The sequence below is a fragment of the Prionailurus bengalensis genome, chromosome A3 (genome assembly GCF_016509475.1).
Source record: "Prionailurus bengalensis isolate Pbe53 chromosome A3, Fcat_Pben_1.1_paternal_pri, whole genome shotgun sequence".
In the NCBI taxonomy this organism is placed as follows: domain Eukaryota; kingdom Metazoa; phylum Chordata; class Mammalia; order Carnivora; family Felidae; genus Prionailurus; species Prionailurus bengalensis.
This window is the reverse complement of record NC_057354.1, coordinates 79,396,671-79,415,994: the sequence shown is the minus strand read 5'-3', so window position 1 is coordinate 79,415,994 and position 19,324 is coordinate 79,396,671. Positions and strand designations below refer to the sequence as shown.

General features: G+C 34.9%; 1 protein-coding gene across 9 annotated transcripts in view; it reads left to right on the top strand.

Moving 5' to 3' along the window:
• Nucleotides 1-19,324, top strand: part of USP34 (ubiquitin specific peptidase 34) — a 251,154-nt gene that overhangs the window by 218,472 nt on the left and 13,358 nt on the right. For 7 of the 9 annotated variants that reach the window (XM_043603460.1, XM_043603458.1, XM_043603461.1 and 4 more), the window contains 12 exons: nt 3,095-3,143; nt 3,224-3,328; nt 3,408-3,452; nt 4,373-4,477; nt 5,508-5,655; nt 11,012-11,646; nt 12,618-12,775; nt 14,460-14,538; nt 16,080-16,206; nt 17,012-17,119; nt 18,091-18,195; nt 18,312-18,436. In XM_043603460.1, the coding sequence (XP_043459395.1) occupies nt 3,095-3,143; nt 3,224-3,328; nt 3,408-3,452; nt 4,373-4,477; nt 5,508-5,655; nt 11,012-11,646; nt 12,618-12,775; nt 14,460-14,538; nt 16,080-16,206; nt 17,012-17,119; nt 18,091-18,195; nt 18,312-18,436 (1,789 nt within the window). The remainder of the gene's footprint in view (nt 1-3,094; nt 3,144-3,223; nt 3,329-3,407; nt 3,453-4,372; nt 4,478-5,507; nt 5,656-11,011; nt 11,647-12,617; nt 12,776-14,459; nt 14,539-16,079; nt 16,207-17,011; nt 17,120-18,090; nt 18,196-18,311; nt 18,437-19,324) is intronic. The other 2 variants (XM_043603465.1, XM_043603464.1) reach the window with 1 other exon arrangement.

The following is a 19,324-nucleotide window of genomic DNA, read 5'->3' as shown; positions in this document are numbered from 1 at the left end:
TAGAATACTCTATTGCTGAAGAAAAAAAAGCATGGGAAATTATCTGTACTACCATGGAGAGGTGTTTAGGATAAATATTACTAAGTGAAAAAAGCACGGTGGAGAAAACTGTGTATAGTATGGTACTTTTTAAGAAAGGGGAGGCTATAAGGGGAGAGTGGGGGGAGAGAGATTGAGAGCATGTACACCCAATTTCCATTATTCCTCATTGTGGAGCTCCTGTTTCCAAATCTGCCTACTTGCTAGGATTTATTGCAATCCCAAAATAAGTACTCATGGCGCTTTTACAGTCATTTTTTGTGGGCTGCAGATGTACATGTGCAGAGTGGCAAAAAATTAGTTACCTGACACATATTTTTGTAGCCAAGGTCAAACATGATGACACTGTGCCTTCCTGTTTCACTTCTCATGTTGTAAACAAATATCTTTTTCATGGTTTATGCCATGTTCGTCACATTTGTGCTTTTTTAGTGGCTTGGTATTTAAAATTGCCCCCATATATAGTGCTAAGTGCTATCTAGTGTTTCTAAGCCCATTAAGTCCGTAATGTGCCTTAAAGAGAAAATGCACATTAGACAAGCTTCATTCAGGTATCAGTTATAGTATTATTTGCTGTGACTTCACTGCTAATGAACAACATATATTAAAGTATCTTTAAATAGAAACACACATAAAACAAGGTAACGTATTGATTGGTTGAAGAAAATGTTGTGACCAGAGGCTCACAAGAGCCAGCCTTGTATTTCCCTTATGAGCAATGATTAAATAATCACTAATTCAATGTTTGCAGCACTTTATAGAACATAAGTACTACAATAACAAGAATTTACTGTATTTTTTAAAATCGAAGTCTAAATTAAGAAAAAAAAAGTAGGTTCCTGTGGTTGGGGGAGGGGAAAACAGACTAGAAAGGACAGAAATGAAAGCTTGACTTCTATGAATATATGTTGTTGTTTTTTTTTTAGATTTAACTTGTAATCATGTAAATGTTTTATATAAGTGAATTAATAAAATGCAATCCCTAAAAACCAAAAGCAGACTGAAATAAATGAACTATATATTGACCTGGTGGCATAGTCATTGGAGAGGAATTCATTAAAATGACTTTAGAGCACATTAACTGTAAATTCCTAGTTGTACATGAAAGACAAAAAGAATTGTAAAATTATCCTAAACTGTTTTACTAAGTATATTGTTAATAATGTAATTGTGATTATTATTCTGAAACAAACGTATATTATAGAATAAAGCAAATAGTAATTGTCAATGTCATTCGAAACGAAGATTTTCAGCAAAAGAAGGAAGAAATAGAGATAGAATATTTTAGGTTTTTTATGTAAGTTCTTTAAAACTAAATTTGAATTTGGGAAGATCAGTAGAGTTTATGGTGTATTTTGTCTTAAGCAAACAAAAAATGTTTTATATACTCCGATTTTCTGAAAGGGCTTAGAAATCTTGCCCAACCCAGAATCCATGTGTGCCACTGGCATCTGGATTATAGTCTCCAGATATCATTTCCTGTGGTAAAAAAATCAGGATTCCTTGAAAAAAAAAAAAAGGCCAATTCCAGGTCTTGGGCAAGAAAGAAATGGGTCGTTTTGCAAAGCAGAGACCATCAGAGACTACTGAGATTATTTATGTTAAAAGGACTCAACCAATTTAAGGATATTTCTACTGGTTATAGATTGGATAACCCAAGTATCAGTAATATAAGAATAATTACAAGTGGACAAAAATGTAAAATGCATCACAGATGTTTAAATCCATGAGTTTGTAATGGTGCCTAAAAATTAACAAACAAAATACTTGTAACCTTTGGAGTATAGTAGGAAACCAAATCATAATTTTGGAAACTTATTAATAAAGGAATGATATCAAGCATTTATCTTATCAGCAAGAATTATCCCTCATGGCAACCAGTGGGTAAATGAGAGGAAGTTTGCTGTCTTGGAGGTATTTGAGCTAATAAATGAGCAAGTAATGCTGGAATTAGTATGTCTGTATTTTGCAACCTGAATGAAGTAATGGATCTAGGAAATGATCATCATTGACTGAAAATGCTACAAAAAGACAGCCTTTCATTGTGTGCCTCCTGATGAAAGTCAATACCATCTCCTATAAAGCATGCTTGATTAAAAAGATCAAACCTAGATATGATCAAGTCTCTAGATCTAAACTACCAGTTTACAGGAAATACGGCGTCAGAGGAACATGTTAAAGCAACACCCCAAGGATACAGTGAACAAAATGGAAATGTGGGATATTCTTCAAGACGAACCACCTACTTTCTTCAGTTCATAAATTGCAAGATAAAAATAAAATTGGAGGGGAAACCAGTAGTCTCTAAGATACTTAAAAGACATTTGAACCACTTGGAACAGAGGACTTTATGTGGATCTTGATTCAAACAGATTAAATATTAAAAATTTTTTTAGAAACTTGAGGTAATCATACACTGGATATTGTATGATAGTAAAGAATTGTGGATTTATTTTAAGTGTGAGTAATGGTAGTATGGATGTTTTAAATTTTTCTGTTAGAAATATATACTGAAGTTTTTGGATTAAATGGTAAAATACCTGGAATTGCTTTAGAATAGTCCGTATTGAGTGAGTGAGAGGTACAAATGAAACAAGCCTGGTCATGAATTAGTAATTTGAAGCTGAGTAACGGGATACTTCCACTATCTTACTGTTTTCCTATGTGTCTGAAATGTTCTATAAGTTATTACAGAAATTATAAACTGGTAACTGAAAACTCTTTAGTATTTCTTATAAGTTCATTTTGTTTTAAAGGATCTCATGTAAAAAAAAAAACTAAGACCCATTCTAGTGTTTATAATACACAAAAATATAGCGTTAATTAAATGTGAAATAAAGTAGATTTGGGCTTCCACAATTCTGGTATCTTGAAAAATTGTCTAAGAGATGTCAAGCAAGTAAGTTTAGCTAGCAGAAGGTTCAAAAGTCATTTTGTGTTAGTGGTTTGGTACAGTTGTAATTGAATTGGCAGTTTTGATGCATGTCATGATGCAAACAGCTGTAACGTAGCACAGAGGGAAGAAAAACTTATTTCCACTAATGTTTCCTTTCAGGCATTTGACATTATCACAGACTGACATGGCAGCATTAACAGGAGGAAAGGTAATACTTTCTATATTAGAGGATTTGATAATCGCACAAATAATAATGGTTCTTAAATGAACAACTTTTACTTTTAACAGGGATTCCCCTTCTTGTTTCAACATATTCGTGATGGCATCAATATAAGACAAACTTGTAATCTGATTTTCAGCCTCTGTCGATACAATAATCGACTTGCAGAACATGTAAGTGCTGAGATACAGTCTTAAAGTTTTTTGGTAATTTTTAAAAGAATGTTCTGAAATCCTTCTTTTTCTGTTTTAGATTGTGTCTATGCTTTTCACATCAATAGCAAAGTTGACTCCTGAGGTATGTACACATTAGCTAATTCATGTTTTTAAGACTACTAGTGCTTTCAAATAAACCTTTCTAATTGTTCTTGAAAAAATATCAAGGTTTCTCCCATAACATAACTTAGTTTTATTTATTTGTTCTAAATGTTTATTTATTTTAATAGAGCACGAGCAGGGGACTGGGGGGAGAGAGAGAGATTTTGCGGGGCTGAAACTCACAAACCATGAGATCATGACCTAAGCCAAAATCAAGAGACACTTAAATGACTGAGCCACCCACGTGCCCCACCACAACTTAGTTTTAAGTGTGTAACTGAATACACTGAATTACCCCTTTGTATTTTGTTATCATAAATGTAATTTTCCCAATTAAATATAAATTTACATATAAGTTTAACATTCTAGAATGCCACCTAGATAGTAACCTTTGAAGTTTGATTTGAAGCATATATCATAATTGTGTTTAAGGAAAAAATAGACCAACCAGGACTCGGCATAGATGAAAAAGATGTGGAAAATATAGTAATATAGTATTATATAAAAGTATTTTTGTAAAATGGCAATGTTACAGCCACTTTAGTGATACATACTTGTCAAATATTAATGTAAATTACACCTTAGTGATGAAGGGGATGCTACATGAAACTTTTAACCTAAGTACCAAGCTTGTCTCAATAATGAGTTTTGATTTGCTTTTTTTCCAAATTGACATCCAGAAGAATATGTGTTTTCTGTTACATGTGGTACCCTTGCAATTGACTTTGTATCCCAGTTTGACCCTGCTGCTTTATGATAGTTCAGTTTATATGCAGGAGTTCTGAGGTCTTGTAACACAGATTTAAATGTGATGTGTAGAAGAGTTTTACGTGTTTCTTTTCTGCAGAAACAGAGGGGTTCAAATACATTTAAATGCACAGGTATATATGTGTCTTACAGGCAGCCAATCCTTTCTTCAAATTGTTGACTATGCTAATGGAGTTTGCTGGTGGACCTCCAGGAATGCCTCCCTTTGCATCTTACATTCTGCAGAGGATATGGGAGGTAAGTAAGTCTTGCAGTAGATATTTTAGTATTTCTTTTTCTGAGCATTTTATTTTCCTAATGAGGTCATTAAGTGCCAGTTTCTTCTTAGGTAATCCAAAATGGTTTAAGTAAGTCACAAGCCAGGGAAGAAGGCTTTAGTCAGGAGGTTTGGGGTTAAAAAGAGTTCTTGTCTAGTCTCCCACTCACTTTAAAGAAAGTCTTTAAAGACTTTCTTGTAGAGTCATAGAAAAAAGCCTTTAGCCAATCTAGGGTGCTCATTCCCCTCTCCTCAAAAAGGATTCTGTGAAGTGATAGGATCTTAGAAATACAAGCCAAGTGTTTTTAGCAGTTGACAGAAATGGTAGAGGAAGTACCAACAGCTTCCTCTCTTTCAGAGTTGCTGTTGTGGTCACCGAATTTCTTTTTAGTGAGCGTGAAGAAACCTACTCTCTAGACCAGGGGTCAGCAAACTTTTTCTCTAACTGGTCAGTTAGTAAACATTTTAGGCTTTGTGGGCCCTGTGATCTCGCTTGCAACCACTCCACTGCTACTTTAGCATAAAACCATCTAGACAGTACATAATGAGCGGGTAAGGCCCAAAAGCCATAGTTTTCCAACTCTAGATTCCTAGGTTTCCTTTTCCCATGAAAAAAATCTCTCTAGCAGAGCAGTTACTATTTTTCATTCTCATGAGCAGTAATAGATTAGGCAAGCAATAAGAAAAATAAAGATGAGAAACTTTATAGAATTAAAAGCATTATTAAGTTTATAAATTTAACAAGACCTAAAAATCATTGAATTCTTTTCCTGGTTCTGTGTTAGAGCCCTTGGTTATTTTAATTTTATTTTGTAAACTAATGTCAGATTTTTCTGAATGATAGACATAGCTTTAAAAGTGGAGGAAAACATGGGTGAAACTTCTTTTAGGCTCTAGTTTTCAAAAGTCTGTCTTGGCTGTAAGTGTTTAATGGTATATACCAAAAGTAAGTAAAACAGTAACTGTTCAATCAGTTGGTTTTATATTCCGTTCTTGTCATTTTATTTGTAGGTAATTGAATACAATCCTTCTCAGTGTCTGGATTGGTTGGCAGTACAGACACCCCGAAATAAACTGGCACACAGCTGGGTCCTGCAGAATATGGAAAACTGGGTCGAGCGGTTTCTTTTGGCTCACAATTATCCTAGAGTCAGGACTTGTAAGTCACATATTCAGAACTTATCGAACCATTTGTTCCAAGTTTTGCTTTTGTTTGTTTTTTAAGGTGACTATAGTATGCCCATTGTTGTATGGAGCAAAGGCTCTTGGAGATACTGTTCTTAAAGGCCAAAGTTACATTAGTATTTGGAAACCTATGACCATGTTTTGCAAATATCTGCAATGTTTTTGGTGTCTTAAGGATAAGAAACTGTCCTGTTTTGGGTGACCTAACCACTGCTACCATTTTTGTTTCCTTGCTTAATAGACAACAAAAGATGATCAGCATTAAGTGAACAGAATAAAGGATCATAAAATCCTATTTTATGACCTCAAGGCTAAGAGTAAAGTAATAATAAAAACATAGAGCAAGCTGAGAGAAAATATTCACTGAAGTTATGGGAGTTAAATGATAAATCCTTTACACAGCCTGGAAGGGAACAAACAAAGATCTTGGAAGACAGGTGGACAAATACGAAGAATAGATATTTCACAGATTAGAAAATTGCTTGTAACTAAATAGAATATTTCCTCTTTTGATAATATTCAAAGAAACAAAAACCAGAATAGTATTTTTAAATTTCTTTAATCACTAAATTTAAAATCGTATTTCCTAGCTGTCTGCTGAAAAGGCCTAGAATCAGTGACATTGCAGTAGCAACAAGCACATCAAATACCCAGATCTCTGTTTCTAAACACTGTTCTCTGATAAAACAAATAATAGCCTTTTGAAGAAATGGCTGATTCTAGGACTGGGGCAGGTAATCTGCAAGATGAGCCTGGAGCATCTTGTAAGACCAGAAAGTAAAGAAGTATTCAAAAAACAAAATAATGGGGATATATCAAAGGGACACGAGACCAACCTGAAAGAATTCCCAGTGGCTAAAGCTGGAACAATTTGGGTAAAAAAATAAATAACAAATCACTGGATTGTACCAGCAGTGTAAAATAAATAGCCCTGAATCCGTACTGATAAATAGTTAAGTAAATAAATGGAGACAAATCTCCCATACAGAAGAATCCTAAATAATTTATGTACATCCTTCAAGAAGGTGGAGCTTAATCTCCCAACCCCTTGAGTATGAGTTTGGTGACTTGCTTTCAAAGAGTAGATGGTGGGGGGGTGGGTTGTTAGTTTAACTTTAAGTGAAGAAATTTGACAAACATAAACTCAGCCAGGTGATTAAGGTTAACATCAATGATATGTGTTGATAGCATGTACCCTTCATATCCTTGATGTAATACGATGTGTAAAGGGCACCTTACCTGTGTGTTCTTCCCTACAAAAACCCATAAGTTGAGTCTAATAGTGATAAACAAGAGACAGACTCCATTTGAGGGACATTATTCAAAAATACCTGACCCCAGTAATCCTCAAAACTGTCAAGGTTTTCGAAAAGCGAGGAGAGCCTGAGAAACTGTCACAGTTAAGAGGAGCTTAAGGATTCATGATAACTAAATGTAATGTATCCTAGATCCAAAATAAAAGAACATTAAGGCAAAACTAATAAAATCTAAAGTATGGAGGTTAGTTAAAAGTAGTGGTTCCTTAGTTACAACAAATGTACCATAGTAATAATAGATGTTAATAATAGGAGAAAGGGGGAAAAGAGTATATGGGAACTGTGTTTTCTGCCTACTCTAAAATTTTGTTTAATGTTTATTTTTGAGAAAGCATGAGCAGGGGAGGAGCAGAGAGAGAGGAGACACAGAATCCAAAGCAGGCTGGATCCAGGTTCCAACCTGTTGGCAAAGAGCCCGACGTGGGGCCCAAAGTCATGAACCATGAGATCATGACCTGAGCCAAAGTTGGAAGCTTACCCGACTGAGCCACCCTGGCACTCCTGTTCTACTTATTGTAAAATTAAAAGATTACTTGGGGAAAACATCTTAAACTTGTGGGTACACGTGGATTGGCATTGGTACTCATAGGCTCATTTTTCCTGCCACTTATGTAACTCAGTAGTAATGGGTTATTTGTAAATGCTGACATATATGTTGGTGGCATTCATGTCCTGACTTCTCATCATAAAGCAATAAAAAAAACTTACACTAAACCAAAAAAAAATTTTTTTTTAAACAAATGGTTACTCCTAATATTCATGACAGTACTGAGGATATGGTATTCTCATACACGGCAGTGAAGTAAGTTAACATTACGGTATGAAAGGCCATTTAGCAATATGTATCAAGACACTTCAAAATGCTTTGCCCTTTTTATATTCAGTAGTATCATTTGAAGGATTCCAATAGAAGTAAGTCATCTAATGTATGGATGCCTAAATAGCATTAGTTATAATTGTGAAAAATTAAAAACTGGATGTTCAGCTGGGAAATAAATTGTTATAATGAATCATTGAAAAATTATAGTAGTTTTAGGGGTGCCTGGGTGGCTGAGTCTGTTAAGTGTCCAACTTTGGCACAGGTCATGATCTCACAGTTGAGTTTGAGCCCCACTTGGGCTAGGATTTTCTCTCTCTCTCTCTCTCTCTCACTCGGTCTCTGTCTCTCTCAAAATAAATAAACTTAAAAAAAATAAAAATTGTAATAGTTTTAGACTATAGTAATATGAAAAAGTGCTTTTGATAATGTAACTTGAAAAAACAGCCAAAATATTTTCATAGAACAATAAACCTTGGAATAAGAATTAGAGTAACATGTATAGAAGAAAAACTATGGGGGCGCCTGGGTGGCGCAGTCGGTTGAGCGTCCGACTTCAGCCACGTCACGATCTCGCGGTCCGTGAGTTTGAGCCCCGCGTCAGGCTCTGGGCTGATGGCTCGGAGCCTGGAGCCTGTTTCCGATTCTGTGTCTCCCTCTCTCTGCCCCTCCCCCGTTCATGCTCTGTCTCTCTCTGTCCCAAAAATAAATTAAAAAAAAAAAAAAAAAAAAAAACTATGGAGAAATACTGTTAAATCTTACAAAATAATTTTAAGGAATGCTTTAGAATGTTTAGAGAAAAGAAGAAAAATGGAGGCATGATAAGTGTCTTAAAATAGTTGAAGAGTTGCCATATAGAAATGGAAGTAGATTTGTCCTAAGTTCTCTCTAGCATAGAACTTAAATAAAGGAACTCTTCAGTCATAGCAAGGCAGTTTTTAACAAAATGGTCTGTTCTTTCATATTGACCTTCTTAACTGTTCTCAGTGATAAACATAATTTAAAAGCTGTGTATTTCTCCCAAGGAGAACTTTTTATTTAAAAGCAGATAGCTCTTCAAGAAATAAATAGATGGTTTGGTATATGATAAAGCAAAGCTAAATGTTAATTGTGGCATTTAAGTGGGTCTTTATTTTATTTTACTTTTTTTTAATTTTTTTTTTTTTAACGTTTATTTATTTTTGAGACAGAGAGAGAGCATGAACAGGGGAGGGGCAGAGAGAGAGGGAGACACAGAATCTGAAATAGGCTCCAGGCTCTGAGCTGTCAGCACAGACCCTGATGCGGGGCTCGAACTCACAGACCGTGAGATCATGACCTGAGCCGAAGTCGGACGCTTAACCGACCGAGCCACCCAGGCGCCCCTTAAGTGGGTCTTCAGTAAAGTTTTTTAAACCTTTCATTGTGTTTGAAAATTTTGCATAATAAAATATTGGGATAAAAATATATAACTTAATCTAAGTTTTTGCTAATCACAAATTGTCTCAGTAGCAGCTTAAACAAAAATTGAACAGAATGACCCTTAAATGCCAAGTTTTAACTTTTGAAACACATACCAAATTGAGCCTAACTGAAAACAGACTAACCAGAGCAACGTATAGAGGGAAAAATATGTAGAAATGGAATATTGTGCACAAAGTTGTGCATAAAGTTTAATTTGAAATAAATCTTTAAAACAGGTTACAGTTAATCTTAGAAACTAACTTTATTTGCTTTGACAGAACATTGGAAATTATCAAATTATAGGTAGAATAGTAGGAAACAATTAGTAGGCATAGTGAAAAGAGTTAAACTAAGGCATTAGTCCTTGAGGTGAGGAGGTTCTATGATGACTTTTTAGGAGCATTAGCTCGTGAATCGGGTATATTTGGGTTTGAATTCCAGCTCTGCCACTAGATGTGTAATATGGGTATAGTCTTACTGTTTTAAGTCCGAATGAAAGTGAGGATAATAAAAGTAGTGCTTGCTACATAAAATAACGGTGTTAAATAGTATAAATGTTCAAGAAATGTTAGCAGTTCTTGTTGTTGTGATTATTGTTGTTTGACCATTATCATTACTGTCATTGTCATCCTTATCATTTCCCAAGGCTAAATCTGAGCTCTACCTCTTTATCTGTGTGACCTTGGTCTTTGCTTCTCCAAGATTCAGATTTTCCAATGTAACATCACCTACCTCCAGGATGATTGTAAGGATTAAATAAAATATTTTTAAGTACCTTGCTCAGTGCTTTGCACATAGTAACTTTTTACAGAGGGACTCAACTAATGAGTTATTTACCTCTCAGAATTATATGCTTAATAACCTTTTTCAGGTATGTTGAAGGAGGGATGCTTTCTTTGCATTCAGAGTCAGCCTAGAAGCGTCCAGTTAGGGAATGAATAAGTCATGGGGATGAAAGAGACAGCATAGGGAACATAGTCAGTGATACTGTAATAGTGTTGTGTGGTGACAGATGGTAGCTACACTTGTGGGTAGCATAGCCTAACATAAAGAGAAGTTGAATGACTATGTTGTACACCTGAGACTAATATAACATTGTATGACAACTATACACAAATTAAAAAAAATTTAATACAAATTTAGCCCAGAAGACTTTTAAACATTTTCCAAAGTTAATGATCTATAGTTGGCATATATATAATCTTCTACATTATAATGAACTTTAAAATAGAAGGTCTCATTCTATTTTTGTAACTTTACATTCTACTGTTAACTGTAAATCATTACAAAATAATTTATCATCATTTTGTAAAGAAGAAGAAAAGTAAGACGCTAAAACATCGAATGATCTGACCATGTCAGACAGCCTTAGCTAGGTCTTCTGGCTCCAAATGCTATATTATTCCTGGTAAACCATATTATTTCTTAAGAAGAAATGAAACGATAAAATAAGTGGGAAATTCTGTATCTTGGGAAAGCTAACCAAGAAGGTTAAAAACTGTTTCTATTAATGCAGTTATTGTCACTACTTTAAAAGTTAACAATGACAGAATGGAAGGCGTCTGTTTTCATCATTCCTTGGGATCTTTCTTTGGGGCCAGTGGTAGAGCAGAACGATATTAAGAAATGTTCATGTCCCTTAATTTTTAATCATTTTGATTTTTAAAGAGAAGAGTGGCTTTGTGTTTAATGACTGCTCTTCAGTCTGTTTTATATCTTATAAGGATCTGACAGTTTTGTTTTACATTTTATAGCTGCAGCTTATCTTCTGGTGTCCCTTATACCAAGCAATTCATTCCGCCAGATGTTCCGGTCAACAAGGTCTTTGCACATCCCAACCCGTGACCTTCCACTCAGTCCAGACACAACAGTAGTCCTACATCAGGTCTACAACGTGCTCCTTGGTTTGCTCTCAAGAGCCAAACTTTATGTTGATGCTGCTGTTCATGGCACTACAAAGCTAGTGCCCTATTTTAGCTTTATGACTTACTGTTTAATTTCCAAAACTGAGAAGCTGATGTTTTCCACATATTTCATGGATTTGTGGAACCTTTTCCAGCCTAAACTTTCTGAGCCAGCAATAGCTACAAATCACAATAAACAGGCTTTGCTTTCATTTTGGTACAATGTGTGTGCTGACTGTCCAGAGAATATCCGCCTTATTGTTCAGAACCCAGTGGTAACCAAGAACATTGCCTTCAATTACATCCTTGCTGACCATGATGATCAGGATGTGGTGCTTTTTAACCGTGGGATGCTGCCAGCCTACTACGGCATTCTGAGGCTCTGCTGTGAACAGTCTCCTGCATTCACACGACAACTGGCTTCTCACCAGAACATCCAATGGGCCTTTAAGAATCTTACACCACATGCCAGCCAATACCCTGGAGTGAGTAAAATTGATAATTATTTCTGTATCTTCAAATTGATTGGAAATAACCAGTTTGTCCCCCTGGTGGGAAGTGGTGACTAAATATGGAAATATGTATAGTCTAACTTTAACTGTTCTTTCTTAAGAACTTACTGTGTATTTGTTTTCTTGAATATATGTATAAAATGCTGTAGTACTATAACATTGGTAAGTAATACGGATAATTCTTAGGTTGATGTTGAAATTTTATCTCTAATTGAACTTCGCTATTTTATTTAGATATTTATTATCAAGATCTACATGCTGTGCTAAGCTGTGAACTATGCAATATTTTTATCTTAGCTGTAGTATTCCCTAGTGTTTTTTTCTTAACTACATTCAGGGGAATGAAATGTTTAAGGAGTCCATCAGAATACAAATATATGCGGTCTAAATCTGGTACCTTTATTTCTGCAGACTGTTTATAAGTTTCATATTAAAAACTCCCCCCTTCATGTATAGCTGTCATTCCTGGATATTCCATTATAGTATTGCTTCTTAACACTGTTGTAAACTCAAGGTGACATCAAGAGGGTTTAAGTCTAGGAAAGGGGTTGGAAGAAGAGTGAAGAACCCTTTTTTCAACCTAGAGGCCACAAACTGCTAATATGAGAAGTTTTTTGCTAAATGGGAGATGGTGGGAGTGGAGAGTAGTGGCGTTTTCAATACATTCAACATTTACTTAAGAGTTCAGTCAAATGAATGCAATGAAGAGTATTTTAATTACTGGTATCCTTGAATTATATACTACTTTTTCTTGTTGAAAAAAAGCACCTTAATTAAGATCCTTTAGACATGATGTAGTAAATTGTTCCACACGCCCCCCCCACCCCCCTGCCAAGAAAGAATAACCTAATTTCCAGCCAAGAAATTTAGAATGCCTACAATAGAGGAAATGTTCTAAAATGTAGGGTTAAAAGGTCACCAAAATGCTTCTTTGCCCTTTTTAGGCAGTAGAAGAACTGTTTAACCTGATGCAGCTGTTTATAGCTCAGAGGCCAGATATGAGAGAAGAAGAATTAGAAGATATTAAACAGTTTAAGAAAACAACCATAAGTTGTTACTTACGTTGCTTAGATGGCCGCTCCTGCTGGACTACTTTAATAAGGTAAAAAGATGTTTTCTGTTAATTTTTTTAATATATTTTGTTTTTCCAAGTGAGGAAATGGGCACTATCCTTTTGGACCTTTTGAAGAGTTATAATTAAACTATAACTGAGAGTTTGCCAATTCTTGAAAGTTATTAGGGAAGCATTTTCCATGTAGTTACCTTGGAAGGATTTAGCTCTTAAAAATTAACACTGCTTTTGAACAGCTTTTATTTTGTTTTGGTTTTGGATTGTTTGTATGTGTTTTATCAGAATCTTAATGTATAATCTTAAATCTGAAGCTTGAATCCTCCTCTGTGTTGCTATTCATCCTGACTTATGCTTAGACAGTTCAGTTCTAGAGGCCTCCAAAAACAGCTTTCTCCATCTTTGGATGAGTCTTACTGTTAATGTTTTAAATTGTTTAGCCCATATCTACCTGTTTTTTTTAACTATAAGAATTAGCCAAATAACAAAACATCATTATAATTGTTCAGAGCTACAGAAGTTATTGAATGGTTGTAAAGGAACTCTGCAACAAATGACACATAATTCCCTTAACTGTAGAAAGTCCAAGTTAATTTCTTAAAACACTTCTGTGTATTACATTTAAGACTTGGAGGTAATGTCCTTTATGGGGCACATTTTGGCAGTATTTCTTTGAACACTATAATATTTTAAGCTTGATCAACCAAGATAAAGTTATTTCAGGTTTTCTTGAGAAAATTTTCAAATTTGAATCTTTTTTTTTTTTTTTTAATTTTTTTTTTTTTTCAACGTTTATTTATTTTTTGGGACAGAGAGAGACAGAGCATGAACAGGGGAGGGGCAGAGAGAGAGGGAGACACAGAATCGGAAACAGGCTCCAGGCTCTGAGCCATCAGCCCAGAGCCTGACGCGGGGCTCGAACTCATGGACCGCGAGATCGTGACCTGGCTGAAGTCGGACGCTTAGCCGACTGCGCCACCCAGGCGCCCCAAATTTGAATCTTTATTAGTACACAAAATGAGTTAACTCATGCTTTTGCTCTAAAGGAATTCTTTTAAAATGTTGGCATTAATTTTAAATACATTGTTTTCCCAAGGCTTACTATTTATCTTTTTCTTAAAAAAAAAAAAAAAAAAGATTGAGCTTTCTTAATTCTTTTTTGAAAAAGTAAACATCTAACTAAAGTAGAAGGAATTCTGGTTGTACTTCTATATAGCAGCAGTTTCCAGTACGTAATAATGAAATTAGGTCTGTTAACAGGAGCAATACAACTACTTTTGAGGATTATCACATAAATTATTTTCAAGGCCATGGTGTGTTTAATGTTTCCCCTTCGTGTTTCTCTTTCTTCCCAAGAACCAGTTGATGAGTGCTTGGATAGTATAAGTGTATTTTGTTATTATCCAGAAGATAAACCCATCATAAAAAATAAACATTATTTATACTGAAACTTTAAGAAGATTCACATGATACCTCTCTTGCACTGTTTCGAGCAATTGTTGACTAGATACTAGCATATGCATCTTTTCTCCATGTTATTTAGAGCGTTTCTTAATATTATCTCCTTTTATTACATTACTAAAAAACAGATATAAGCAGTCTCTCCTGTAGGTAGAAAAGTAGAGAGTCTAAATGACCATTTAGTTCTATTTTTTTGTCACCTGAGTTTTCCATTCTGATGCAGAGTTCTCAACCTGGACTTTATGTATTCTTCTAGTGCCTTCAGAATACTATTGGAATCTGATGAAGACAGACTACTTGTTGTATTTAATCGAGGGTTGATCCTGATGACTGAGGTAAATATTTTATTCCATTTTACAGTAGACGTATCTCATTTTAATGTTTTCACCAAGACTTCTTTTTTTATGGATATTTAGTATTCATGCTAGACTGTTTTACAGGTCTTTAGATTTTGGTTATACAGATCAATAAATGCAATGTATATTCCAAGAATAATAAGGTCACAGTTTTTAGGTTGTTGTTTTCTTTGTGCATTGTAATTCCATACTTCTTAGTTTGTATTTAGAACAACGACTGTTTTTATTGATTCCATTTGTAAGGGTAGAAACAGATGAAATTCATGTGATTTAATCACTAGCACAATTTTTCAAGATCTCACCTATTTGACAGTTAAGAAACTGAGATTACCATCATCAGAGGAAGCCATTGAGACTGTTATAGGTGGTTAAAATCACCTGTTCATTCTTCCCACAATTCTTGAACATCCACAACTATGAGATGATTTTAAAGCCATAGAGGTACATTTTACCCCTTAGTCTAATAATGGAGAGAAGACAAAAGAATATATGCCAAGAACACCATGAGAAATAAGAGTTAGGATAGCTTTTTCAGTTAATGGTGTTACAGAATAGGAAAACCACATTTTTGAAACTGCACTTATGAAGAATTTGAACTTGTAAAGATAAGTGGGAGAGTATTTAGATAAATGATGTGGTCACCACAAGGGCAACAAAGTATTGTCATATTTGAAAAAATGCCACATATTTTTGTTTGGCTAGAACAAAAGGTATGTGAAGAGTAGTGAGAATTTCATTCTTTCATTCAACAGATGTTTGAATGTCTACTCTGTGCCACGCATTGTGCTAGGCACTGGGTATACAGCAGTGAACAAGACAGACATGGTTCCTGTCCTCATGGCTTATAGGTTAAGTGCCATACAAGTACATTGTTTAGTTAAGGGACCACTACAGATTCTAGACGATGGATTTTGAACTTTGAATTATGGATAGTATATAGGTTATAGGGAACTGATTTGAGAGGATTAGAAAAAAAAAAAAGCTTTGTGTAAAATGAAATAGGAAAAAAAAGCTAAGGATTTGGAATGAAAAGACTTAATAAGCTAATATGATTAAAGGAATTCTACCTTTTGGAGCCCTTTTTCTTCATTCAGGTGTACTGTTTTGGCTATAGCTGACAACCATTTCACTATTGTCTTCCTTCCGAAGCCCTAGAATGTTAGAGACAGCAGTTACCCATTCTTCATAATCTTGTTGCCTGCTGTTTTGCAATCTCTAAGGCTTGTGGCCTTAGAGCAAACAGTAACCAAAAACAAACAAAATGATTAAACGAATTATTCCTTCAGATCAAAATGTATGCATAAAATATCAGCTCTGCAGGTGAGCACTGTTTTTGTATTTTAAGGAAGAGCTGAATTGGGAGAATTTGACTTTTAGGTAGAAAGCAAATACATTGGCTTTGGGCACATGTGCACACACAAAGTCTGGAAATATCTGTCATAAAGGGTGAGCACTACCATTTTGTGGCTCAGTAAAGTAAAAATGAAATGAAAATTTCCATCTTTTTAAATCACTTGTAGTCATTCAACACTCTGCACATGATGTATCATGAAGCCACAGCTTGCCATGTGACTGGAGATTTAGTAGAACTTCTGTCAATATTCCTTTCAGTTTTGAAGTCTACACGCCCGTATCTTCAGAGAAAAGGTTTGGTCATTCTTCTTATTTTTGTTACCTTTAACTATTACAGAACAAAATAAGGGTTTCAAACCACATGTTTCAGAGATTTTTGTCTTTATCTCTAGTTGATGGTACAGAAGGTGAGAATGCTCCCTGTCATCAAATATTCATCATGACCTCCCGATATAAAGCTGGAATGCTCTTGTTTATTCTCTAATGCCTTCCTGGAGAATAGGCAGCGTCTTATAAGTGTTCAGATTTAGGAGACTAGAAAATGCTTCCAAGCAGAGTAACAACATGGGTATTTTGTGAAGGTTCTCCAGCTGGAAACCTCCATGGCTTAGGTTAGATTATTTTTAGTTTCAAGAGAAATAACTATAAAATATATCTCTCCCCCACAGTGTGAACTCTGAACTTCATATAAATTTCTAGAAAACGGACATATTCATGACTAAAATAACATGTTTTAAGAAACCGAACAGGTTTGGGGCGCCTGGGTGGCTCAGTGGGTTAAGCATCTGACTCTTGGTTTCAGTTCATGTCTTGGTCTCGTGAGATTGAGCCCTGCATCAGGCTCTGTGCAGAGCCTGCTTGGGATTCTGTCTCCCTCTCTCTGCCCCTACCCTACTCGTGCTCTGTGTCTCTCAAAGCAATCTAGTAGGTTTAACAGTTAGTAGCTATCTCATGAAAATAATCACTTAGCTTTCACCAAAGATGTTTATGTCATTAACTTGATTTTCTTAGTGTTAGCATTCTGTAGGTAATAATAGAAAATAATTGTGAGGAAGTTTGAACTCAAGTGGCATATTTATGTATGCTTTTGTATTTGCAGATGTGAAACAAGCATTAATCCAGTGGCAGGAGCGAATTGAATTTGCCCATAAACTGTTAACTCTTCTTAATTCCTATAGTCCTCCAGAACTTAGAAATGCCTGTATAGGTAAGTTACTTGGAAAATATACCTGTGTGAAAACCTAGCGGAAGATTCTTACGGAATATTTTTTGCAAGATGTGGTATTAGTTCTGTGGTATTAGCTTCAGAAATAAGCTAATACCATAGATGTGGTATTAGCTTCAGAAAACATTTTTACTTTTTATGTGTAACTCATGCTGGCCAGCAAATCCTAGAAAATCTAGTTATATTTTTCAACATGCCAGTAATTATGTGATCAAGGCTCTTTGAGCTTAGGTTATTTCTAGATCTTTTTCAGCTCTGAAATCTAGTCCTATATAAACAAGGTAGAATCACACAAATGTTTACAAAAGAGAGCTGATATTATGAAGAGTTGGAGTAATTATTTCACTGTCCGTTCTTTTGCCTAAAAATACTTTAGTAGCTGTTCTCAGACTCATGAGTATTTTACCTTTTTAAAGTCCTCTTTAGAGACTGTAACTATTTATGGTTTGTTTGTTTGTTTGTTTGTTTTTCCATTTACAAAATGATGTGAGTAACTGGCTGTCATGTATAAGTAATCGGTTTTGGTCTGATGTTCTGTGGAATTACTGGCCTGTAACTTCAGTAACCTCTGGCTGCCAGTAGCCTGTCATCATCACAAGGTTTACGTCTGTGTGATGTTGATTTTATGAAGACACGACATCAGTGTGCATGAAATATTTCCTTTAGTGTACTTATCCATGGTGCTTCTCTTGGATAAATAAAATACACGTAAATAGTTTTAAACTTTGGTTTCTAAATGATATTGTGGTTAGTAACTCTGCTGATTCAGATTTGATTGAGCATCAGACAGAATTTCTCCCAATGTCTGGAGCTAAAACCATTTTAGACTCATGAAAACTTTCCACCTGCCATACTGCAACCAATCGCACTAACAGGATTTGTGAGTTTCAAAGTAGCAGGTTAGATATATACTCCAGTTTTACTTTAAACTCACACTGTGTTTTTATTTTCAGATGTCCTCAAGGAACTTGTGCTTTTGAGTCCCCATGACTTTCTTCATACTCTGGTTCCATTTCTACAACACAACCATTGTACTTATCATCATAGTAATATACCAAGTACGTATTCCTCAAGCACAGTACTTGAATGTGGTTGGCATTTAATCTTTCTGCACACTGAAACATGGAGATTTATTTTTTCCATTTATTCTTATTGTACACTTTTAATGTCTTAGTGTCTCTTGGACCTTATTTCCCTTGTCGAGAAAATATCAAGCTAATAGGAGGGAAAAGCAATATTCGGCCTCCGCGCCCTGAACTCAATATGTGCCTCTTGCCCACAATGGTGGAAACCAGTAAGGTATGTTGGGATGCCAGGAAAACCATGTTTCTGTAGTACACAGTAATTTGAAATTTCCCCTCTAGCAGTTATATTAGATTTAAATGACCATTTTGTGGATCCTAAGAAGATTAGACTCATTTGGACTTTTTCCTTTTAGTGCTCTGAAATGTTGGTTGAGTATTTGCAAAATCAACAACAAGCACAAGTAATAAGTTTTTTCCCTCCCTCAAAAAAATACCCTAATAGAAAGTCTTAGTAGTATTTGTCACTAGGCTAAATTATAACTGGGTCATATTTCTAAACCTGAAGAGTCAAGTTAGGTATTTATTATTGTTTAAATTTGACCATATAATCAATGACTTCATTTACTGCCCTTTCCTTATAATCCCTTGACCTAAGCCTAATATCACTGATAGATTTATCATCATTTGTAGTCTGATTCTTCTCTTCTAATTCATATTCTAAAATAATGCTAATTCTAAATTATAGAGAACATTGAACAGAGGATAATTTATCTTAGTTTCAACATTTTTTTAACAATTTTTCCCTTTATCTATCTTCACCCGACTTCATTCACACTCCCCCTGGCCCACCATCTTTGGATCTTAAATATACTTAAGTTCTTATAAAATATTAAAAATAATTAACACTGTAGTAACCATTACAGAAATCATTTGAAATCTATTTCAAAAATCAAATTTAATTCAACTCTTCTTGATGATGTCTGTAGAACTAAAGTGTCACATTTTAAAATCCTACAGTAATTTTACTTTATTAAAGTATATAGAAATAATGGGTAATTTAATTGATAGCATTTGCACACTGAAAATAAATTTGTGACAATTAAGATCTTAACATTACTAGAAACTTGGAATTTAAAACTAGGTTCTTATAGAATTTAAATAT